At 39.8% G+C, this 26090-nt stretch overlaps 1 protein-coding gene and 1 pseudogene across 4 annotated transcripts in view; one reads left to right on the top strand and one right to left on the bottom strand.

Annotated features, from left to right (window-relative positions):
• Positions 1-26090, top strand: part of RCOR1 (REST corepressor 1) — a 122632-nt gene that overhangs the window by 50375 nt on the left and 46167 nt on the right. For all 4 annotated transcript variants that reach the window (XR_012494500.1, XR_012494499.1, XR_012494501.1 and 1 more), the window contains exon 3: positions 23369-23452. Coding sequence is in view for 1 of the 4 variants with exons in the window: in XM_074326894.1 (XP_074182995.1) it covers positions 23369-23452 (84 nt within the window). In the remaining 3 variants the exon portion in view is untranslated. The remainder of the gene's footprint in view (positions 1-23368; positions 23453-26090) is intronic.
• Positions 1832-2470, bottom strand: LOC109455595 (uncharacterized; annotated as a pseudogene).

Genomic DNA, 26090 nt, shown 5'->3' with positions numbered 1-26090 from the left:
TTCAAATTTATATGTTTTTGCAAGAGATTGGTTATTCTGCAGTTAACATAAACAAAGGAATAAACCCTGGGGTTTTGGGTCTCTATTTCTATTCATTAGTATTATGGGTGTTTGTTTTCTGTAGAGGAATCGAACTGGCAACCTTGTGGTTGAGAGTCCATGCTCCAGCCAGCTGAGCCATCTGGGAGTTCAGCGATGGCTCAGCTCAATCCTAGTTCGTGTTCAATCCTAGTTGCAGGGGGCGGACGGAGCCCACCATCCCTTGCGGGAGTCGAGGAGTTGAACTGGCAACCTTGTGGCTGAGAGCCCACTGGCTCATGTGGGAATCGAACCGGCAGCCTTCGGAGTTAGGAGCACGGAGCTCTAACCGCCTGAGCCACCGGGCCGGCCCTATGGGTATCTTTATCACTGAGTTAGAAACTGATTTCCCTGAGATATTTCAACAATATGGGACTCACTTTAGAGTTCTTAATCTTTGTCATTAAATGTTGGATGGTTTGCCCTTGTACTGAATAGTTTAATTATCTTCCCACTAATAATTGCTGTATTAGGCAATGAGACTTGAACGCATAATAGAATCCAGATATCTTAATGAGAATGTTCTCATTTTTAAAGTTAACTCCTAATTTACTAGCAGCTGATGGAACTATCAGCAAATTGTTGACGGTGATTGTTTAGAATAATTTGACAGTAAGTTTTGAGTATCGCCATTGAGGGATATAGAATTAAAAAATAGTTTAAAAGACTGGAGTAGAAATGGTTGATATGGGTAGGTGTACTTGCAAAATAAATGGGTTCCCTAATTAGATAGCTGCACGTGTCTGCTTTGTGGCTGAGGGTTGCCTGAGTTGATTATCAGCAGGCCTTTTAAATAAAAGGAAACTTACACTAGGGGATCTTTATGCTGAGTTGGCTGGAATAGTAGGAGTTGCTGGGTCCCCATTAGATGAGAGCTTTGTAACCAGTCTCTTAAAAACATCCTGTGGTTGAATCTAGTGCTGATGTCTGGAGGGATTATTTTAAGCTCCTAATATGGGACAAAATCTTTGCTCCTTGTTTTATTTTAATTTTTTTCTCTCAACATTTTATTTTTTCAGTTTCTGAAGTGCAAATCAAAACACATTTTTGTTACATAGCATGTCATTCTTTTCAATATAGGATGACTTAATATAGGTACTTTAAAACTTCCTTTTTAAAAGCACATTTTATAGAAAAATAGCTCATTAATAAGATGCATGGGTACATGGGCTGTAATTTTTTCATTATTTTAGTGTTTATGAATGACAAACTAGGATAGCAGGCCCTCCAACTGAAAATATGGTCCCCTAAATTATATAAGTATTCCTCCTTTAAGAAAAAAATAAGCGTTCTGTTGAAAAAACAAGTATTTGGTATAGGCCTCTGAGTGAGCTTGAAAAGAATTAGAATGTGTTTCAGCTGTAAAAAAGGAAGATTCTGGAATCCACCTGAAACCATTTGGCAGAGCTGGCCTGCTGTTGTTGAGTTGTTCAGCCTCAGAGGGGGGTTAGGGTGCCTGGGCGAGTGCTCAAGACTCACAACAGCCAGAGTCACCTACTCAAAATTAACCAAAATCAATGTGGAATAGTGCACAACGGTAGTGGTACAAGCTCTACAGTTATTCAATGCCTGGAAAGCAGACTGGAAGCTTAGAACACATGCCTCAGCAGGAACAATATTCAAAATGTTTACAAGACTTTGAAGGCGAAAGAAACTTGATCATTCATAGATGATGTCTTGTGTATAAGTGCATTGTTTCCAGGACACTGGGGACAACCACAAAACATACAAAGTAAGAATAAATCCAAGCTGCTTAACCTTCCCCCATTCTCCTGAGTGGTGAGCCCAGATCACCTCTGGCCGCTTGCGGGGGTGTCTGTCTTCTTCATTCTCAGTGTGTCAATACTTGCTCCTTGGGACACCAGGCTAAGTGTAGAGGCGTGCTGCGCTCAGCGTGTGGGAGGTTTGCGGCTGCTCTGTGGTGCAGAAGGATAGGAATCACCTTCCCGTGGCCCTTGGCTGCTGCCCGGTGCGTTGCTGTAGCCTCATAATGGTCCTAAGCGTCTGGGTTAGCCCCGCCTTCCAGGAACACGACAGCGATCTCATGCCTGTTTTTGGAAGCTGCATGATGTAGGGGAGAACAGCCATTATTATGACTGACAGCATTCCCTGGAGCGCCTCTCCCCAGAAGGGCATTTAGTCTCATCCCAGGCAGCAGAAGCGGCAACATGAAGAGGAGACCAGCCTGCATCATCTTTACCATTCCCTGGCACTCAAGTTGCAGCAAGAATTCAGCACTTTTTGTCTGGCTGAGCACGCCCAGGCCATGCAGACAGTGCTGTCCTGGTCGGCGCTGGGAACCAGGGATTTCCCGGCCAGGATCCTTTCCTTGTCTCCAGCTTCCCGCTGGAGGCAGATTGCAGACCGTTAGGTTCGACTCACACCCCTCCATTCGCTTTCCGTCCTTGCTACTTGTTTTAAAATGCTATTTTATTTCATCTCTAGTGAGGAAGGAATTGCTTCCTCTATTTTTACAGAACAGAAGACTGAGGTCTGGAGAGATTGGGTAACTATTTTAATCCAAGACTGTTGCATTAAACCAAGTAAATGTTCGCTGCATTAAAGAATGATGGACAGTGAATACGTTGAGTCTTGGATGTCCATTTACCTAGAAGGGAGAAGGAATGAGATGTGAATTATGGGCTCTCTCTCCCCTAATCTGTCTTTTTTGGCAGTGATCAGATTTCTCAGACCTTTGCCTAATTCTTGTGTCCTCATACTTAGTGCTTTATGTGGTACTTTTTCTGTTCTCACATTAAGTTTGCCTATCTGCTTGTTCCTCGGAATAGTTCTCTTCAAGTATTGTACCATCCACTCACATCTGTGTTTATTTTGTGTCCTTTCATTGAGACCCTAATTTGGGTGAAAATTCTCCAAACTGCATTTCTTTCTAGCATACTCTGTTTGTATCACTTAGAACCAGCCCCAGCTGAGACTCTTTTTGATAGATACAGGTTTCCCCCACTATTCGAAAGTAGAGCTTCCTTTGAAACCTTCCGTAACCTGAAATGACGTAAACTGAAGAAGCAGTTGCCATTAACTTCTGCTCGGGTGTGAGCTGCCTCTGTAACAGCTCGAGGCAAAACACACTGGATGCTATTTTCACTTTTTGCCTTTTTTCCTAAAAGTGAAAATCCTCTTTGGATTTCTTTCGATTAACAAAAACAAGTACTAAGTCTTTAATAAAAGTGAAGGGACATCAAATATATGGTGATGGAAGGAGAACTGACCCTGGGTGGTGAACACACAATGGGATTTATAGATGATGTATTACAGAATTGTACACCTGAAATCTATGTAATTTTACTAACAATTGTCACCCCAATAAATTTAAAAAATAAAAAAAAAAGTGAAGGGACGTGTAAAGAACTTTTGAAAAGCCGGGGACACCTGTACATAACAACCACTTTTAACATTTTCTGTCTTTCGGTTGACAAAAATATTACTATTGATAAATAATGAACTTAAAATGTATAAGTATACACATAAAATGGGGAGGATGTATGTCTGCAGGATTTCAGGGGAGCGTGGAAAAAAAGCTGTTTGAAAATAGCAGCCGTTGAGTTTTATCATGTTATTCTTAAGTTACATGTTTATAACCATCATGTAAAATATGGATTCCATTTTGAGTTGGGTCCTTGGCTAAGCTGAACAGTAGGTAAAGACAAAATTTAGTTCTAGTTCGAGTGAGTCATTGAGTAATGCCTTGTAGTGACATTGGGGTTCTGACAACACACCCCCTGTCTGTGATTTGGAGGCCTAGGGAGAAGTGTGTTCTGTTGAAACCATAGTGTTCCCTGCCAGAGGGTGGCAGTCAAGACTAACCTGTCATTTAGAAGTGGTGGTCTTCACTACGCCTCTTTCCTTGTGGTTGGCTTTTTAAAAAAATAAAATTTTATTGAGTATTTGCATAGGTAATACAGGTATGAGGTACAAAATTAAAAGATGCAAAACCGTATGTACAATGAAAAGATTTTTCCTCCGTTGCTAGCTTTCCATTTCCCTCACTGGCGACAACCGTTTTTATTGCTTTTTTCCCCCTGTGTGTGTGTGTGTTTTGACACTGGCTTCTAAAGGATTCTCTTACCTGTTGTACTTTGTTTCTCATTTTTATTTATTTTTAAGTTTTTATTGGGGAACAGTGTGTTTCTCCAGGGTCCATCAGCTCCAAGTTTTTGTCCTTCAATCTAGTTGTGGAGGATGCAGCTCAGCTGCAAGTCCAGTCACCGTTTTCAATCTTTAGTTGCAGGGGGTGCAGCCCACCATCCATGCGGGAATTGAACCGGCAACCCTGTCGTTCAGAGCTCACACTCTAATGTCATTCAGGGCTCAACTGAGCCATCAGGCCAGCCTACCTGTTGTACTTTAGAATGGCAGGAAACTGAATGACTCATGTTCAGACATTTTTTCTTTCTTGAAGCTCGTTGGCATTTCTTCCTCTCACCTTTCCAGTGGTAAGTGTTGAAATTTGCTTTTTTCACTTTATCATGACACTTTCCTGTTTTTTTTCTTTTTTTCTTTTTTGTCTTTCAGTTTTTAAGAAATGGCTTTGGTATCTCTTTCAGAGAGTTGTGATGATTACAAGCTAATTTTTGTGAAAGTACCTGGCACATAATAGTTGATCAATAAATATTTCCTTTTATCCCTTCTCTCTCTCTCCTACTAGTAGTGTGTATAAAATAAAAAAGACCAAAAAAATTGTGAACCAGGCAATGCAGTGGATTCCGAAATTAAGATTAAGCTTGGATGAGTTGCAGTGTTTCGTGCTGAATCCATTCATTTGAATACAAATGAGTTATTTTCTAGCGGATGGGGGGGAGGGGGGTTGTCACTGTGTGAGGGATATAAATGATTAATGTCTAACTATTACATTCTGTACACCTGAAACGAATAAAAAAAGTTATAAAAAAATAAGTTATTTTCATTCTTTGAATTTGCTTTGCTCAGATACACACACAAACACACACACACTTTTTTTTTAAAGGAGGGCACAGCTCACAGTGGCCCACAGGAGATCGAACCGGAAACCTTGTTGTTAAGAACACCACGCTCTAACCAACTGAGCTAATTGGCCACCCCTGCTCAGATATTAGAAAAAAATTCCTAAAGGTTACTCTTGGTTTTTTTCCTCATATAACTTCATTAGGTTGGCTATGTAAACCCCAAACACATACAGAATAGGAACTTGTGTAAAAGGTTTTTGAAGATATCTTTGCAAAATATTCTTCATCACTGTGGCGGATGTGTGCCTAGTGTCCAGATTTTGGGTTTCCCACCTGTGTTGTTCTTATGGTGCGTCCTCCGAGGACACTTCATGTCCTCGTGCTTAAGGCATAGGCGTATTGGCTTTCTGTTAGGTGTGTTACAACCAACTCTAGTATTTTAATCCTAATCTAAGACCGATTTCCTTCCTCTTGGAGCTAATATGTATGAACTTCTAGTGAAGTTGTCTTTGCTTCAGAAGAAAATTTCTATAACACAGAGGAGTTGTATGTAGGATTTCAGTGAATGGCTTTCCTGGAAAACTATCTGGCGTATAAAACAAAACTTCCAGACTTGTCCGTTCTTTTTGATATTATAAACATTGGTTTATTTATCTAATAGGCTTTTCAACATTACATGTTTGCCCAAAAGATCTGATAATTAAAGGTAAATTTAAAGTAGACAATTTCCCATTCATTGCTTCTCTGATCCAAGTGCAAGGCTGTCTTTCTTTCTGATGAGTGACCTTTTACAAAAGTGAGCCGAAACTCGTTGTGACATTTTTCTATGTTTATACTCTCATTCTGGGAGTTTTTCGAATGCTGACTTTCTCAGAAACCCTGTGGCTCTCATCGGTCTTCCTTGCCTTCCTGTAACCACAGGTCATCAGACCGCTTGTCCAGTTGTCTCCATTCCATGCTGTCACATTCTCACAATGAGAAGCGAGTTGGTGCATTACCCTTAACTAAGCCACACACTTTGTTCAGAGTTCAATCAATCGTTATCCCATTAATACGCTTTTTTGTTCCAGAATCCAATCCAGGGTACCCATTTCATGTAATTGTCCTGCCTCCCTGTCTCCTCTGTCTATGCCAGTTTTTCAGTCTTTCTTTGATTTTCATGATCTTGAGAGTTTTGAGGAGTCTAGTCAGATATTTTGTAGAATATCCCGCAATTTATTGGACCTTTTTCTTACGATTAGACTGAGCTTATGGGTTTGGGAAGAACCCCTCACATCTTATCACACTGGAGTGGGGGTGTACATGCTATCATGACTTGTTGCTGGTGATGTCAACCTTGATTACACGGCCAAGGTAAAGTTTCCAGGTTTCTGTACTGTAAGGATACCCCACCCCCTTTCCTGCTGTATTCTTTGGAATCAAGTTACTAAATTCAGCTCATACTCAGGTGTGAGGAATTAAGCGCCACCTCCTGGAGGAAGGGAGTATTTACACCAATTATTCGAAATTATGCAGGCAAGCGTCTTTTTCTATGAAATATCTTCTTTGCCCATTTTTCGGTTGGCTCATTGGGCTTTTTATTTGATTTTAAAAAGAAGCACTTTATATAGGCTCTCCATAAGTATTTAGATAAATTACTGAACTTAGCTATTTTCATATGAATAAGTAGGCTTCTTTTGTTGATAGAAAGTTATGAGATCTCTACTATCAAAACAAATATATCTAGACCATATCAGCATTTATAAATATCTGGGTACATGAATCATTAGGGCCCAAAATCTTTCATTTTTATATTGGCTATTCTGGTGGCAGATAACGTATTAACAGCAACAGCAAAAAAATTCACCTTGTTTTACCAACAAAAAAACTCACCTTGTTTTATCAGGAAATTCCTGTGAAGTGCCACAGAATACCAGGACGAGGAATCATACTTATTTCTTAAGGAAGGTCTGGGCTGAATGTAATCACGTGTGGTCAAGAAAAGTCTGGGCTGGAATAGGAATGGGAGCCTGCTGAAGAGTTAGCCTCGGCACTGTGTCACCTTGGGCAAGACACTGCATGTCTCTAGATTAAATTAAGCAACCTCCATCTATGAAGTTCTTTTTAGCTGTAATATTCTGAGTCAGTTTCTGAGTTTGCATGAATTTTGGAGAAGTTCTTACAAGGTACTGTGAAGGAGCACCGTGTGGACAGTACAGGGAGATGTTTCTTGCTGCCGTTTATGAAATAGATTTGAATTTGGAGACAAGGAGGAGGCAGGAAGTTCGATAAGGATGCTGTTGCCACTGAACAAGCCACGTAGGGCCTAGATCAGTAATGTTTGGGAATGTAGGAGAAGAAAACCAGAGCCAAGAAGCGTGAAGTTCTGTTCAATTATTTTAGTTTTTTTGTTTGTTTGCTTTTTTTTTTTTTTTTTTTTTTTTGCTTATCTTACTCCAAACATTGCATTCGTAATAAGAGCAATCGATTATTTGGTGAGTAGAGTGCTCATGGTGTGTGCCAAGGCATTAAGTAAGTACTTTACATATATTATCTCATTTAATTCTTTCACTGTGAGGTAGAGATTCTTTAAACCACCTTTTCCAGATGAGAAAATAAAGGCTTCCTTCTAAGGAACTTTTCCAGTGTTTTAAACTTTGTAGGTGGCAGACCTGGAATTCTAACTTATGATAGTTTGAGTTTTGAGCCCATCTATTTAGTAGGCTTTTTGTGGATGTGAGGTGTGATCAAACAGTACAGTAAATGTTTAAATTTTAAAAATTTATTACAGTAAAAGACACATTGCCATCAATCCCTCTCAAAATACTCACCCTCACTTCCAACACACTCATCCCATTGTTCTTGCCACTTTCTGAAGCAGTTCTGGAAGTCTTCTTTCATGAGTATCTTTAAGTTGTGCTGTCATGGTTGCCTTGATGTCCTGAATCCATTCAAGATGTTTACCTTTCATGGTTGTTTTGACTTTGGTGAAGAGCCAGAAGTCACAAGGTGCCAGATCTGCGTGAATAAGGTGGATGAGGACACACCGTAATGTTTTTATTTGTCAGAAATTGCCATAGCAGAAGTGATGTGTGACATAGAGCCTTTCCGTTGTGATCAAACAATACGGTGAATGCTGTTGCCAGAAAGGCAGGGATCTTCAATATGGGCAGTGAGGCATCGAACCTTTGTAACAGTGTGTGGCAAGTTTCAACTTGTTCAATGCAGTCAGTCGGGTGTGAGCTATGGTTGAGAGAAGGTGTATTTTAAGTGTGCCGTGAATCATCCTCCATCATGATAATGCTCCGTGTCACACATCAACAAAGAGATAGGAAACATAAGAATGGAGATAGAAAATATAAAAAAGAACCAGCCAGAAATGAAGAACACAATAACTGAAATTAAGAATAGAGGGAATCAATAGTAGATTAGGTGAAGCAGAGGATTGAATCAGTGACTTAGAAGATAAGGTAGCAAAAAACACCCAATCAGAACAGCAAAAAGAAAAAAGAATCCAAAAACGTGAGGATAGTTTAAGGTGCCTCTGGGACAACATCAAGCATACCAACATTCACATTTTGGGGTACCGGAAGGAGAAGAGGGAGGGAAAGAAATTGAAAACATATTTAAAGAAATAATGATGGAAAACTTACCTAATCTGACAAAAGAATTAGACATACAAGCCCAGGAAGTGCAGAGTCCCAAACAAGACGAACCGAAACAGGCCCACACCAACACACATCATAATTAAAATGCCAAAGGTTAAAGACCAAGAGAGATTCTTAAAGGCAGCAAGACAAAAGCAGTTAGTTACCTACAGGGAAGCTCCCATAAGACTGTCAGCTGATTTCTCAGGTCAGAAGGGATAGACATAAAATATTCAATGTGATGAAAAGCATGGACCTATAACCAAGATTACTCCACCCAGCACAGTTATTGCTTAGAATCCAAAGACAAAGAACTTCCCAGACAAGAAAAATCTATAATTGAAAAATAAAAAATTATTTTATAAAAATGAAAAGAAAAAGAAGTTGGCAGCATTAGGTTTTCTGCCATTGTTAGTGTCATATTACCAGATTAGTATGCTTATGAGAGATTGTGTGGTAATTTTCATTCATATTAAGGATAGACGTTTCCTTAATATGGTATGAGTTGTATAAATTACAATCATAAATTGGTTCAGGTTTGTTTTCAAGAGAAAACAACTGGTAAAATTGTATATTGTGATATTGCTAAGCTCTTCTGGGCTATAATGTGGTTTATTTTTGTATAGGTGTTGCTCTTTGAATTATGGTAGTCGTAGTTGTAGCTTCAGACTGTATGTACAATGTAAGATTATCGCTCACAGGAATGGAATGGTACCCTAGAAAAGTCTATTATTAAATTGTTTGCATATCATTACATATCAAAAAGAGAGGCATTCCCTAATTCCTGTTTTAATTTACAATGGCAAGTTTTTTTTTTGTTAATTTGGTTCTGTGCTGTCTGGAACTTAGCTTATTTGTTTTAAGTCTTTAACCTTTGAGGGCAAAGAGCTTTTACATTGCTCTTGGGTCTGATTAGGTTGATGTCATTTTAGTCAGAAATTATGTCTGCTGTACACTTGTCTGACTTCGAGCAGTGCTGTGTTTAGACTGGGTGGGACCAGGAATGTGCAAACATTTTCAAAGGGATAAAGTGCTATAAAAGAGATTTTGGAGGTAGGAATCTAATAAAATCCTCACAAATCTGAATTAGTTATGGAAGTCAGTAATAATTATGGAGGTTTTTAAAAATCTCACCCACAGTGCTGTTTTTTATTCCATTGAAAGAATGAATGTTTATTTCTTCTTTCATTAAACTATGTCAGTGGTTTTATACTCAGTATTCCCCAACCTTGTAAGACTTAAGAGGCAAGAAAATTCAGAAAAATGTAGTCAACATCATAACCATCCAGGAAGTGTTAAGCTTTGGGAAAAGCACAGCGGAGAGAACCTCGAAGCGCAGTAGGTGCTCTCGTTGGAGGTGAGCACAGGAGACGCGCCACCTGCAGGTGAGACGGGTAAGAACTGGCCACATCAGGGTTTTAGTGCAGTGTATGTTGTTATGTTTACGGAAACGTAATTCTAATGGACATGCGTTGTTATTTTGGATGGTTCTGGAATGAGCCTCCAAGGCCTCAGTGGGCTGTTGAGGCCAGGACGTTGTGGACGTCACTCACTGGCAGGCACGTAACACACTCTCTCCCCACGGTCGTGGCGTGTACTTCCTTCCCCAGCTGCTGTTCGTGGGCAGTTTCCGCTGGAGCGCTGTACCAAACTTTGCAAGTCTCTTGTTGGACGTTTGAGTTGTTCCCAGAATCTTGCTGTTTTCAGCAGCGCTTGATAAACAATTTTGTAGGTGAGTTTTTTTATAGCTCTGTGATTATTTCGTTTTAGGGTAAGTTGCTAGAGGCCGTGGTAAACATTGCCAAACTGCCCTTCCGAAAGCCTCCACTAATTGACAGGACACCACTGTCAGCCTTTTGGGTGGCCATTTTTTCTGTGTCCCTTTGTAACATCCTGTTCTGCCAAACTTTTAGAAAGAATTCCATGTTCTCTTTTTTTCATCTCAGCTCTGTATTAGGAAACTCTGATAACATGGCTGTGATTTTAAAGATATGTCCTCAGCTAGCGGTTCAGTAATTGAAGTTTTCACCGGGCTGTGGAGAAGTGGTGGTGATTTCGGAGCTGTTACAGGGTAAACCGGGCCTGTGTTTCTTGCGGTGGTGGTGCGTCCCCGTTAGCAGACCGTGGCTGCGGGCTTTTTTCTCTCCCAGCACTCGTGGTGAAATACCAATACAGGCAGACCTCGTTTTATTGAGCTTTGCTGTATTGTGCTTTGCACACACTACACTGTTGACACGTTGAAGGTAAGACCGTCCATCAGCAAAAAGGTTCAGATAATGGTTAGAATTTTTTATCAATGAAGTGTTTTTCATTAAGGTGTGTACATTGTTTTAGACATATTGCTATTGCACACTTAATACTCTGCGGTATAGTTTAAACATAATTTTTATATCTACTGGGAAACCAAAATGGTGTGACTCAGTTTCTTGAGAGAATCGCTTTATCGCCGTGGTCTGGAACCAAACCCACAGCATTCCCAAGGTGTGCGCATGGTCGTGCCCATTCTGATTAGTGCCTTTGTGGCATTACTGGGGGAGCAGTGTTAAGGAAAACGGGCATCCAGAGCACAAAACATTCCTCTATGAGATGATTTGGTCTCTGAAGTATTTTGTCTTTTTTTTGGTTTAACGATATGTGCTGATATTACATTGACGTTAAATGATGAGTTTGTTAAATTGATAACACGGAAGGAAAGTGTGTTTTCTCTAGAGAAGACTAATTCAGAGTTCGAGACATCTGTAGGTCATGGAGAATGAGAGAATAAGATGTTAATAGTTAGAGACTGGGCACACACGTCCCGTTTCTAGTGTAGAGAGTTACTTGAGCAGCATTTGATGAGAATCGGACTTCCTTCTTGGGGAATCAGGAAAGGGACGTAGGTCAGGCATTGACTGGGCGTAGGTTACTGGACAGTGATGTAACCAGTTCTGTGCCCCGTGTTGTCCACTTGGAATATTGAGACTCACAGTATGTTTGAAACGGCCTCCTTGTAGGGATGGAGTCCGTGCCTGCAGACGGCGGAGTGCTAGTGTGAAAAGGGGAGGGCTGCGTTCCAGAGGCCGGACTGCGAGAGTTGCTGCTGGTCTTCACACCTGGCGGCAGCCTGGATAGCTGCTGTGAAAGAAAGGGAACAGAAGAGTGTACTACTCCCTTTCTAAAACTTTCCATTAATTGGCCACCTAACTTGTTACTTCGTGCACATTAATTTACTCAGCTTTTATGAAGCACCTATCATGTGCCAGACAGCGAAGATACAGGGTCTCAAGAACCTTAGTCTAGCTAGCAGGGGAGACAGAAGAGAATAATTGCTATTATTTATTGTTAATAAGTATGTACCAGGTACTTAATATGGGCCCTTTCTAATCCTTATAGAAACCTGGGCACAAGATGGCATTTTCCTTCCCCATTTTTCAACAGAGGTCGGTGAAGCTAAGTTCATAACACTCAGTGACAGAGTGGCTAAGGTGGGATTCAGACCCAGCATGGGTTTAGTCTCGGATAAGAGCCCAGATCCTGGCCAGTTTATGCTCTAGCACGAGTCACTTGAACCCTCTTCAAACAAAGTAGAACAGTTCTTATCTCATAGGGTTGTTCTGTGTTTTATAATTAGGTCTTACTAAAAATAATTACAAATAATTATTAGGGACCCCCCCCTTATCCATGGGTTCACTTTCCACAGTTTCACTTACCCATGGTCAACTGCGGTGCAAATGTATTAAATGGAAAATTCCAGAAATAATTCGTAAGTTTTAAATTGTGTGCCATTCTTAGTAGCGTGATAAAATCTCGCTCTGTCTCGTTCTGTCCCTCCGGGACGAGAATCTTCCCTCTGTCCAGCGTCTTCACACTGCATATGCTCCCCACTCGTTAGTCACTTAGTAACCATCTTGGTGGTCAGATTGATTATCAGAGAAAAAGAAAGACGCGCACACACACAGACACTACACATTCACGTGACTTTTATTACAGTATATTATTATACCGTGTTTCCCTGAAAATAAGCCCTAGCCAGACAATCAGCTGTAATGTGTCTTTTGGAGCAAAAATTAATATTAGACCCGGTCTTATTTTACTATAAGACCGGGTATAATATAATATAATATATGATACCGGGTATAATATAATGTAATATAATTAAAATAATATAATATAGTATACTATATCGGGTATAATGTAATATAATACTGGGTCTTATATTAATTTTTGCTCCAAAAGATGCATTAGAGCTGATTGTCTGGCTAGGTCTTATTTTTGGGGAAACACGGTAATTGTTCTGTTTTATTAGTAGTTATTACTGTTAATCTCTTACTGTGCCTAATTTATAAATTAAACTTTATCCTAGGTCTATATGTATAGGATAAAACATAGTGTATAGAGGGTTTGGTACTATCCGCAGTTTCAGGCATCCGTGGGGGTCTTGGAACGTGTCCCCCGTGGATAAAGGGGCACGACAGTACTGCCAGTAATAACTGAGTCTTACTTGCAAAGCCATTGCTCTTGCCGCGACAGCAGGTGCTTCTGTGCGAACCGTCACTGATGAGAGTCGAGGCTGGCCCGGGGATGGGCCTCAGTGTTACTGGACATTGAGGACGGGTGGACTGCTGGCCTGGCCAAGGAGCGGGAGAGCCAAGGTCGTGGTCCACTTCCCAAGGGTCGTGGTCCTTGGGTTATCGTGACATGAGGAGGAGTTAGCTGGTGGGGAAAGATGCGGGGGACGACAACACTGCAGTGAGGGACGTGGCAAGGGAAAGACGTGGGGAAGTAAAGGGCACAGCAAGGGAATCACCATGGGGAGGACACAGGAGTTGTGAGAAGGGTCAGAAGGTTAGAAAGATCCGCTGGCAGGTTGTGGGGGGCCTGGGAAGGCCGTGGGTTTTATGCTGGAGACAATAGGGGAGCTGTGGAGGGTTTTTTCCCCAAAGTAAACTTCTTATTTTTAGAATGGTTTTAGATTTACAGAAGTTACAAATGTAGTACAGAGAACAAGTGTAGTACATACTGTACCACACCCCGTTTCCCCTCCTATTAATGTCTTACATTAGTTATAATTAATGAACCAATATTGATTCATTAGTATTACTGGAAGCCATAGTAATTTATTCAGATTCCCTTCGTTTTTACTTAACGTCCTTTTTCTGTTCCAGGATCCCATCCAAGACACCACATTGCATTTAGTTGCCATGTCTCCTTAGGCTCCTCTTGGCTGCGACAGTTTAAGACTTTCCTCGTTTTTGATGACTGCAGCAGTTTGGAGGAGTACTAGTCAGGATTTTTGTAAAACGTTCTTCCACTGGGACTTGTCTGGTGTGTTTTCAGTGGTGAGGGTGAGAGTTTGGGGAGGAAGACCAGTGAGGGGGAGGCGCCTACCGAGGGCAGATACTGTCAGCACGATCCCCTCACTCTCGGTGGGGACGGGCACCACCTGGCTGAGGTCGTATTTGTCAGCGGTCTCCACCCCACGCGTAGCCCTTCCACACTGTCCTCTTTTGCAGGAAGTCACTATGCACAGTTCACTAAGGAGCGGCAGTCAGGGCCGACCTCTGGAAGGATGTTAAGCATCGGAATGGTTTGATCTGAATTGTAATAGGGCTGTGCGCTGGGCTTGGTTAGCCTGGAACCCGTAAGACAAGGTGAGACAAGATGAAGGTCTGCACTTAAGGCCGTGAGAAAAGCTGAGGGGGCTCAGTGGGTTGGGGTTTGGGACGGTGGGCAATGGAGGAGGAGGAGACCAAGGTGACGAGCAGGGATCTGGCGGGGCGTAATCAGGCGCGTCCTGTCAAGGTGACTAACCACGGTTATGCTGCATTCGTCAGCTGGCAGAGGTGGGGTTTGTCAGGTTTCTGATTGAATTTAGGAGAACTTGCATGAAGGTCGAGTTTGTACCGGCCTTATGACATTCCTATGTTTATTGTAGATTTTAATAGCAAAGAGCTGGTAATTGAAAAACTGCGCACTTAGTTATTCCAGCATAAACTTGTAGCATTTTAAAAAGGAAGAGCCTAGAGGAGAGGGAGCCAGACAGAGGTGTATACTTTGTAGGAAGATACAAGTAAACACCAAAATTGCTTCTGATTTCTTTGTTTAATGGAGGACAAATGGTTGTCATTTGAAAATTCTTAAGCCTTTTTAAGTGTTAAAATACTTAATGGGATAATATTGTGAGGAGGAAACATGTATTTATGTATACTCTGGCTTTTGATCTGTTTTTAGACTTCTGATAATTTATGTTGTCTCTGAAAAGTGGGCAGTGTACATACGGTTAACATAACGCGCCCTGGAATCTACTGCTCAGGTCTGACCCTCAGTTCTATTGCTCCTAGGTGTGATTTGGGGCAAGTTACTTTCTCTGTCTGTGCCTTAATTTTCTCATCTGTAAAACGGGGATAGTGACAGTAGCGACCTCACAGAGTTGTTAGGAAGACTGAATGAGCTAATGCATGGAAAAGTACACAGTGCCTGGTACGTAGTAAACGTGTGTTAGTTGTAACAGCAGTAGTAATATCATGCTAGTGCTCTTTAGGTTGCTCTCCATTTCTTTCTGAATGCCCAAAATCAGAAGCCCAAAATTTTGGAGTCACAAAATGATTTTTTCCACAAAATTTTTATCACAAAATGATAACATAAGGTTAAATTTATGGATGCTTAGCTTCTCGGGATAGAGTGACAGAATGGGTAGCCAGTGGGTACATTTAAGATTAAGAATTTATCAGTTTCTAAAACTTTATCCCTTTATTCCTTTCTTGATTACTACTGATGAGTAGTCTATCCTACTCTATATTTGGAATTCTATGTGTGTTTTTTTGTTTTTGATTTTGTTTTCTTTTTTTTTTTTGCACCCCCAGTGTTGCTTGTGGATACACCGCCTCGGACAGCCAAGTCTCCCGAGCTGGAGGTCTCGACTTTTAAGTGATTTGTCCCTTTTCAAAGATTGTCAAATAATTCCGTATTTTAAAATACGCTGTTTTAAGATGTGGCAGCTGTTAACCTGGGGTTAGGTGCTCCCTACTTGCTTGGGCTGCAAGTAGATTTTTGTGGCCCTCAAAGAAAAGGGGTCCAGGGGGAGGCCGACGGTGGATCTGGGAAAACCAATTTAATTACATATGTTGAGTGCCAGCTAGGTATGTTATGTCAGATATGTAGTCTGTGCTTTACATACACTGTCCCATTTAGACCTGTGAGATCGGTACTTTATCATTTGCACATTATAAAAAAGAAAATCCGAGAGGTTGAGTCACTTGGCCCAAAGTTCCCAGCGGAAATGGTCAAGCCAGATTTCCAGGCTCTAAAGCTACTAACTGCTCGCAGGAGACCCTGGGCCTTGGTTTCTCCATCCAGTTTTAAAAGAGGGTTCCTTCCAAGATCTCCAACCAGGCGGTGCCACTGCCCCTTGATTCTCGCAGCTGAGCAGAGATAAAAATTCCAATTCACAGGGAAGCCCCCTCCCCGCGCACCTGATTTTGTTTTCAAACTTTAAGATTTTTATTGGGGAATATTGGGGAACAGTGTGTTTCTCCAGGACCCATCAGCTCCAAGTCATTGTCCTTCAATCTAGTTGTGGAGGGCACAGCTCAGCTCCAAGTCCAGTCGCGGTTTTCAATCTTTAGTTGCAGGGGGTGCAGCCCACCATCCCATGCGGGAATTGAACCAGCAACCTTGTTGTTGAGAGCTCGTGCTTTAACCAACTGAGACATCTGGCCGCCCCTCCAGAAGCTCAGTGGCAGTCCATTGTCTTCAATCTAGTTGTGGAGGGCGCAGCTCACTGGCCCATGTGGGAATCAAACTGCAACCCTGTTGTTCAGAGCTTGCGTTCTAACCAACTGAGCCATCCGGCCGCCCCTACATTTGGATTTTTTTAATGGAGGTATCAGTATGACAGTGACAGTCATATGGAGATAGAATTGAACTTTTCAAGCAAACAGCCATCTTATTTATGGGAGCTAGTTTAAGATAGTCTGATACTATGGAGATATGGTTATAAAGGTGGATATAATGACCAGAGCGCTCTGTATATAGAGGGTTATAGCTTTTAAACTTCACTTTTTTATCAGGAACTTGAGCAGGAAGGTAGCATTTGATTCATAGCTCATTATGCTATTACTGCTGTTTTCATACTTGTTCATTAAGCTTCTGGTAAGATGAAAACATTTAAGAGTTAGGATCGTGGAAAACAAGACATGTGTTGCTAAAACCTGTAATTGTGAGCGTATCTGAACATGGCAAGGTTAGCCTGTATGATTATGACCAGAAAAGCATCGTTGGAGGGAAATGGCACCTGTTTCAGTTCTGGCTGATCTTTCTCCCTGTCCTTCTCTCTGTGTGTATCCATTTGGCCATCCTCTCTCTTACCTTCCCTTATTGTTCTGGCTCAAGTCATCCAGGGCATTGTGCGGACCCTGAGTGGTAGACCAAGCCCCTCCCCCTCCACTCTGCAGACTTAAAACGAAGAGAACTTTTCAGGGTGTGGAGGAGATGTTCTGAGAGCAGGGGAACCGAGATGGATGGTTCCCATGCCGTGGAGGGGCTGATAGTAACCGTTCTTTCCTTTCCAGTCACGTTGTTGGTTTTCAATGCCATATAAAGCCATCGAGGCACCTGACCTTGACCAGTGCACACAGCAGCCTGATGTACCTTGCTTAGGGGGGCTGCAGTGTGTCTGTATACCACTCATTTCACCTTTCTGTGCTTTTCTCTTCACATATAACCTGGGGATGGTACTGTTTGTCTCAGTTTGTGTGTGTGTAAGGATTAGATGGGTTAATACATATGAAGAGTTTGGGCTGTGCCTTTGTAAATGTTGCTCCTAGTACGACCACCACTCTAAGAGAAAAGAGTAGAATGCATATATAACCTCGTACAAAAACAAACCTTTTGTTTAAATTCTCAAATTTTGGCATAATGTTTATAATATATAATCTTTAATTTCTAATAGATCTGGAATTGTATCCACTTTTTTGATTCCTAAAATTATTTGTACCTTCTCTTATTTTTCTTTATCAAATTCTGCAAAGATTAGTCTATTAGGTTTTTTGAGAGACCAGCTTTGGCTTTGTTATTAATCAGTGTTCCGTTTGGTTAATTAATTTCTGCTCTTTTTGTGTACCTTCCTTCTTTCCTTGGATTTATTCTGTTGTTCTTTCCCTGTTGTTAAGTTGGATGATTAGCAGAGTAATTTTTAGCCACTGTAATTTATTATAAGCATTTATAGCTCTCATTTTTTGGTAAGCGTAACCTCTTCCATTGTTTCTCATAAGTTTGTAGTCTTTTCAATTTTACGTAATTTTAACTTTTTTGTCAGGATTTCTTCCTTGACACAGGATAATTGAAGAATATTTTATCATTTCTGAATGTATGGAGATTTATGATTTAGCTTTTAATTTCATTGTGGTTAGACGGTGTAATGTACCGAAGGTGCCAAAAAAATGTGTACAAGTGGACACTTTGGTCAACGTTGCTCAAGCCGTAGTTTGCCATAATCAGAAGTGTCTGGATGCTGATGGTAAACACTTTGGCACCTCTTGTAATTGCAGAAGTGAAATGTGACTTGTATTCATCTTTTGTTATCCGTATGTATCGAGTATTACAATTTTAGTACAGTTTTCCTTTCTTAAAATGTGTATACATTTTGTTGGCACCCTCTGTATATGCTTCCTATTCTTTGGAATGTGTTTAGAAGTGCTTTATGGCCTTGTTGTACATGGTCAGTTTTTGTAAATATTTTGTAAGTTTGAGAAGAATGTTCATACTCTTATTGATACAGCCTTCAAAAAAGTATGTCCAGTAAATAAAACTTGTTTGTGTTTAGATCTTTTAATTTTTGTTTGGACTGTCAACAGATATATTAATCTCGGTATGATGATGTTTTTGTCAACATCCCATTTTTCCATCAATTTTTGCCATGTTTATTTTGAGACTTCTTTGTTATGACTGTATAAAATTATAATTGTCTTGTCATTTTACTTTCTTTTATTCCACTCTTAAGTTTTTTTGTTGTGGTTTTGTTTGTTAAAGAGTCTTTCATTATTCTGCCTTCTAGTGGTTTGGAAGTTTATATATACTTTTTAGTAGCTATTCTTGAAATTTTGCTATACACACCTAATTTAACATCTAAAGTTAATCTTTAAACTTTAGAACAGTTTAGTTATTATCTATTACCTCTGAGTTACATGTTATTGTCCAGAGTTTTAGTTCTGTTCTTTTTCAAAACTCCTTCAATTGGACATATTTTTATTTTTCACAGGCAGCATTTACAAAATCTTGTTTACCTGCGATTTCTTTTTTGCATATCAACCTTCCTTTCAGGATTTATTTTTTCCCTGAGCATATTCTTTAGAGTAGGTAAAATCACCCAAAGTTTTTGTTATTGTGAAAACATTTTCATTTTGCCCGTGTTCCTTGACTCAGGATAATTGAAGAATATTTTGTCATTTCTGAATTTAGCGTTTATGATTTAGCTTTTAATTGCATTGTGGTTAGGCAGTGTAATGTACCGTTTGGTAGGATACATTCTAAGATTTCCTCTCAGCACTTTAAAGATATTATTCCACTATCTCTGGCTTCTATTGCTATTGGGAATTTTACTGTCAGTCTGTCATTTATTTGTAGGTGATTTGTCTTTTTCTCCCAGGCTTTTAAAATTTACATCAACCTTTACAGTAAAGGTCTTTTTTGAAGATATAATTGACATGTAATAAAATGCACAGATCTTAAGTGTTGAGTGAGGTTTGACAGTTGTATATACCCATGCAGCTGCCACCTCAAGGTAAAGAACATTTCTATCCCCTCAGATAGTTCTCCTCGTACCCCTTTCCAGTTAGCACCCTTCTCTCCCACCCACATGATCCACATTACAGGTTTTACTGTTTTCGGATTTCATGTTAATAGAATCATGTAGTATGTATTCTTTAGTATCTGGGATTTTTTCCCCTCTTTTTTTGTTTTGAGATTAATCCATGTTGTTGGCTTGTATCAGCAATTTGTTCCTTTTTATTTCTGTGTAGCATTCCTTTGTTCAATATGCCTCTATTTGTTACTTCATTCTCCTGTTGATGGACCCTTGGATTGTTTCTAGTTTTTAGCTTTTATGAATAAGGCCGCTGTTAACATTATTTTTGTGGATAAATGTTTCATTTTTCTTGAGTAAATAAAATATAAGGGGTTGAATTGCTGGGTAATAAGATAGCTTTAAGCCCAACTTTATAAGAAATTATCTGAGACTGTTATTAAGACATCTCTTTTTGTCGCTGCCATTCTTCAATTTTACTGTAATGGACCTATGTGTGGCTTTCTTTTTAGTTATCTGTTCAGTGAACATACTTCCTGTGTCTGTGGATTTATGTATTTCATCATATCCATAAAGTTACTAGGTTTTATGGCATCAAATATTGCCTCCTCAAATCTGTATTCTTTTTCTGGGACCCTGATTAGACATGTTGATCTTACTTTTTCCGTCCTCCATAATTCTTAACCTATCTTTTATATTTTTTATCTTAATTGCGTTGTGAATAATGTTTTAGACTTACAGCTCTTCAACTAAGCTAACCTGCTGCTTAATTTATCCATTGAGTTTTTTGTTTGGACAGTTATAGGTTTCTATTTTTAAAGTACTGGCTGGTTCTTTTTCAAACCTCTCTGGTAATTTTTGATGCTGTTTTGTTGCTTACTCATTTTTGTGATTCCAACTTCAATTTTCTTAAACATTTCATACGTATTTATACTTCTGTATTTGTTAATTACAACATCTAAAGTCTGGTATCTACGAACTCACTGACAGTGTTTTGTTGCAGTGCTTGCCATCTTTTGAATGTGAGCCCATGTTGGTTGATCTTTCTGTGACAATCGAGAGCCTAATCCTGCAGGAAAGTTAGCTCTGTTTTTCCTTCTTTTTGGCCAAGGAGAGCACAAAGAAGACAGTCTTGCTTTATAGTTACAGGTTTTTAAAGTTGCTTGTTTGTTGCCCAAGTATTTTTGGGCCCTATATCTGTGATAACGGGCCTCACTCTTTAGTGCCTCACTAAAATGTGTGAGTGTAAGATCTAATTTACTAAAACTGTGTATGGTTTTGCTTTCTTTACTGCCATCATAATGGATGTCCCTGTCAGAACTAAGAGTTCTTAAATTCTGAAGATGTATTTAGTTTACCTTGTGTAAGTAATTTGTACAGTATTCCTGTTTTCAGGAAAAGAGCAACATAAGAGATAAAATTATTATGAAATGATTCTTCAAGTTTTAAATGAATTTCCTTAATATTTTTCTTTAAAAGAAAAATAAGTACTATTTGAATGTATTCTTAGGATAAAAATCCAAACAATAAGGAAATATGTGGTGCAAAATCACAACTTCCATTTTTCTTCCCAGCCCAGTTCACCACGTCTTTCCTAGGAATTGACCACTATTTAAATTTACAGGGTGGTTTGTTTTATCTACAGTTTGATATGCTTCCTTTTTAATTCATTTATTCATGAAGAAATACATCGGCTAAAAACAATTAAACCAAGTATTCTCACTTGCTTTTTATAACAGCTTTATTGAGATATAATTCACAAAACATACAATTCACTTGTTTAAAATGTACAATTCAATGGGTTTTAGTATATTAACAGATTTGTGCACCCATCACTACAATCAATTTCAGGCCATTCTCATCATCCCGTACAGACACGCTGTACCCATTAGCAGTCACTCCCGGTTCTCCCACGCACTCCACACCCTCTGGCAACCACTAATCTACTTTCTGTGTCTATAGAGTTGCCTATTCTGGACATTTCATATAAATGGAATAATACAATATGTTTTTATGTGTGTGTCTGACTGGCTGCTTTCACCTAGCATAATGTTTTCAGGTTTCATTCAGACTGAGCATTGATTACTACTAAGTTCCTTTTCATGGCAGTAAAATATTCCATCATATGGATCTACTACATACACTATATATGCATCAGCTGGTGGACATGTGGCTTGTTCCCACCTTTCGGCTGTTAGGAATAATGCTGCTGCAAACATTTGTGTACAAGTTTTTATGTGGACATAGGTTTTCATTTCTCAGGGCTGCGTACCCAGAAATGACATTGCTGGGTTATATGGTAATTCTACATTTAACCTTTTGAAGAACTGCTAGACTGTTTTTCCAAAGTGGCCACACCATTTTACATTCTGCTTCTAGTCAAATAATCCAGTCCACAAGTGGGCAAAGGATCTGAATAGATACTTCTCCAGGGAACATATAAAAATGGCCAATAAGCATATCAAATATGCTCAACATCCTTAGTCACCGGAGAAATGCAAATCAAAACCACAGCGAGACACCACTTCACACCCACTGGCTAGAATCAAAAAGTCAGATAATAACAAATGTTGGAAAAGATGTGGAGAAATTGGAATCCTTGTATACTGCCAGTGGGAACATAAAAATGTAAGTGTAAATTGTTGCTTTAGTCCCAAACAGTTGGCAGACACAATATGTATTACAGAATGAGGAAGAATTAATTCCAGGTTTCAGGGCAGAACAAAAAATACACTTGAAGAGTGTTTCCCTGAGCGTGGGACAAGATTATTTTAAATTGGAACACAGATACTTTATTAGGAAACATCAAATCACACAGTGACGGCTTTCTTTTTAATTCTTTTTCTTCATCTTTTTTAAAAAGTGTTTCTAAATTCTACACATAAAAACTACAGAAAAATAGTATTTGCCTACCTACCACCCAGATTTGCATTAGGCAGGGGAGCATTACAGATAACAGCCAAAGCATGACAGCCCGTTCTTAGATTTTTCCCCCCTTTCTTACCTGATTTTTCCCCCCTTTCTTCCACCTCCCCCTACTCTGTTTCAAGCCATTGTTTCTCAGTCTAGTTGTGTAGGACACAGCCCCCTGGGCCCATGCTGGTGTTATGAGCCTTGCGCTCTCCCCGGCTCAGGCAGTTGGTCACCAGTTGGCTGGTTGCTGGCCTCTTACGCTGGCTGCCAGCTGCTCCTGGCAGCTCACAGCAGCCCACGGCAGCTCACGCCAACCTCCGGCTGCTCATGGCAACCCAGACCAGCTCCAGGGAGAGCCGTTGCTCACAATCTTAGATGTAGAGGGTGCAGCTCACTGGCCATGTGGGAATTGAACCGGCGATTTTGGCGTTAGGAGCAGGGCGCTCCAACCACCTGAGCCACTGGGTTGGCCGAATCTTTGGATTCTTGTTGAGTCACTGAAAAGTTACTCTGGCGGAGAAGGATAAGCGTATTCAAAGCACACTTGAAGGATTCATATTTTAAAAGAATCTTTGAGGAATGTGCCACATGTGGCTTCCTGTTTGGATGTCCCATGTCTGAAAGCAGAGCATCATAGTAAATATTGCTTAAACCCTTGGGCACTGGAGCCATTCTGTCTGAGTTCAGTCCTGACTGTCTCCTTCTAGCTGAATGACCTGTTTAGTTTATTCACCTAACAAACAGGAATAATAATTGTACTTAACCTCATACGTACCTGTTTGTTAAATAAATAATAGTAAAGTAGGAAAAGACTTAGAAGTAGAAATGTTTCAGCAGACTTCAGGGCCTTCTCTACCTCTGCCCTCATCCTGTGATGGTAAGTGTGCAGGTTCCATTGGGGCAGATTTCAGTAAAGGAAAGGTGATGTCGTCATGTTCTGAGGTTTAAAAGACCAGAGTGGTATTGTTAATCATTACTTCTTCTGTCGGTTAAATTATAATAATTTTTTTTTTTTTATGTCTACCAAGCCAAATTAGCAAGACGCAGTCAAGAACGAGACAATCTGGGTATGCTGGTCTGGTCGCCCAATCAGAATCTGTCAGAAGCAAAACGTAAGTTTCAGAGCACCTTTATTTTCCACCTTCTTATTAAATGCATAGCTTTAAATAAGCTTTTAGCTAAAAGTCCCTACATATGTTATCTTTATCTTACATTTTTTTAAGTAAATAATTTGAAGAGTTTGAAAGTATGTATTTCTTTACTGTGGCGTGTCATAATGATTTAAAGATTGTAACCTATGGTTTCCTAATCTATTTTTTCAAAATGCTGTACAAGCTAATACTGAAGTAACTAGGAAGAAGGGCTCAGAGTGGGAAAAAAAATTGTGATGCAGTGTATAACTTCCTCAGCTGGGAATTTATAGATTTATAAAGATGAAGAATTGAACAGCTTTCTGATTTGAAGGATTACAGCGGGCAGATGGAACGGCATTCTAATATAAGACCTTCAGCCTAACTAAAAGTATACTTTGGAATCGGCTATCTGTTTCATGTGTTTCAAATTTTATTAGGATGAATATTCTGAGCTACCTTGGATTTTTTTGTGGTGGTGGTAGGGGTCCTATAGCTATTACTAATATTAATTGTATTTTCAGTTTGCTTTTTCAGCTTTTTTGTCCCCTCTGCTCAAATGATACCATGAAAGAATAACTTTTTATCTGATAAATTAATATAGTCTTCGCCATTTTCAGAGATTTTATTTTCTTCATAACTTGAAAGAGAGAAGAAAAACTAAATCCCCTTTTTGAGAATTTTTCAGTCGGGTCTATGAGTGGAATTAATGGGGATTTGTGCACTTGGAAATCACATGGCAGAGGTTTTTGGTATATGTGGTGTTTTTCTGGAGAAAAGGATGTCAGATCGTCAGTGAGGTCTTTGACAAGAAAAGCAAGTTCATAATTAATGCTCTAAAACGCGGCAGGGCTCAGACAAAGCCATCAGTGGAAAATGTTCCTCAGGAAACTGTTCAATGGTGAGTGAAGGCTGGAACACTGAGGCTTTGATCAGGATTTCCCAAATGGTGATTTGCAGTCTTAAAGTGGGTGTTAACAGCTTTCCACTGCCAAATACGTGTGAGAGATGGTGTATATGAAATATCCTCATCTTGTATATCCAACATCCGAATTAGCATTTTAAGATGCAGTGGGCTCATACAGTAAAGAAACATGTTTAATTTGGGCCAATCAGGATCTCTTTTTGGGTGCAGTACCCTCCATGGAACAAGGGAAATTCAGCTCCTCTGAGCAATGCTAAATCTAACAAGATAAAGCTGTCTCAGTGTAATCTGACTTGAAGAGTGCCTTACCTCTGCCTTCACCAGGCTGCTGCTTGACGAGTTATGGTGGAGAACAGGACAGCAGCAGCAGGAAGTGTGTCAGCGTTTCTGATGCCTTGACTGCGCTGGGAGGACCTCTAAAGTAGTTCCTGGTCCCCGCTTTGAGCACTTGAGTGACTTACAAAAGCAGTCTGTTCCCTTTTTGAACATGTTGTTCTTTCTAACAGAGAGCTGAAAATCTGCCTGCCTCTAATTTTTAAAGCTGTATTTTCCTGAGCTCTGCTAAATAAGTCTGTTTCCATGTGAAGCTTTTGGATGTTCAGTCATCCTACCTCCCCTACCATCCCTGTCCAAATTAAATTGGTCTCATTGTTTCAAGTGGTTTTTAAATTATTTTTTATTTTTCAATTACAGTTGACATACAATATTATATTAGTTTCAGGTGTACAATACAGTGATTAGACATTTGCATAACTTACGAAGTGATCGCCCTAATAAATCTAGTACCCACCTGGCACCACACATATTTATTACCATATTATTGACTATATTCCCTGTGTGGTACTTTACATCCCCATGACTACTGTGTAACAACCAATTTGTACCTCTTAATCCTTTCTCCTTTTTCACCCATTCCCCAAATATCTATCCATCTGGCAGCCATCAAAATGTTTTCTGTATGAGTTTTTTTCTGTCTTGTTTGTTCATTTATTTTGTTCTTTAGATTCCACATGTAAGTGAGTCATATGGTATTTGTCCTTATCTGTCTGACTTGTTCCACTCAGCATAATACCCTCTAGGTCCATCCATGTTGTTGCAGATGTCAAGATTTCATTTTTTATGGCTGAGCAACATTTCATAGTCTCTATGTCCCACCTCCTCTTTGTCCATTCATCCTGATGGACACCCAGGCTGCCGCCACATCTTGGCCATTGTAAACAATGCTGCAATGAACATACAGATGCACATGTCCCCTTGAAGTAGCATTTTGGGTTTCTTTGAATAAATACCTAGAAGTGGGATTACTGGGTCCTTCTTTGTCTCTTGTTGTAGCCTTTGTTTTAAAGTATATTTTGTCTATTGCTACCAGCTTTATTTTTCATTTCCATTTTCATGAAATATCTTTTCTCCATCTCTTTACTTTCAGCCTGTGTGTGTCTTTTGATCTGAAATGAATCTCTTGCAGGCAGCGTATGAAAGGGTCTTATCCATTCAGCCATCCTGTGTCTTTTAATTGGAGCATTTAATCCATTCACATTTAAAATAATTGTTGATAGTTATGTAGTTATGGCCATTTTATTATTCATATTTTTTAAATCTTTTTTTCTTCTTAAAGAAGTCCCATTAATGTCATGTAATACTGGTTTGGTGGTGATGAACTCCTTTAGCTTTTTCTTGTCTGGGAAGTTCTTTTAT

The sequence above is a fragment of the Rhinolophus sinicus genome, linkage group LG03 (assembly GCF_036562045.2).
Source record: "Rhinolophus sinicus isolate RSC01 linkage group LG03, ASM3656204v1, whole genome shotgun sequence".
Lineage (NCBI taxonomy): Eukaryota > Metazoa > Chordata > Mammalia > Chiroptera > Rhinolophidae > Rhinolophus > Rhinolophus sinicus.
This window is presented reverse-complemented; position numbering and strand designations above follow the sequence as displayed.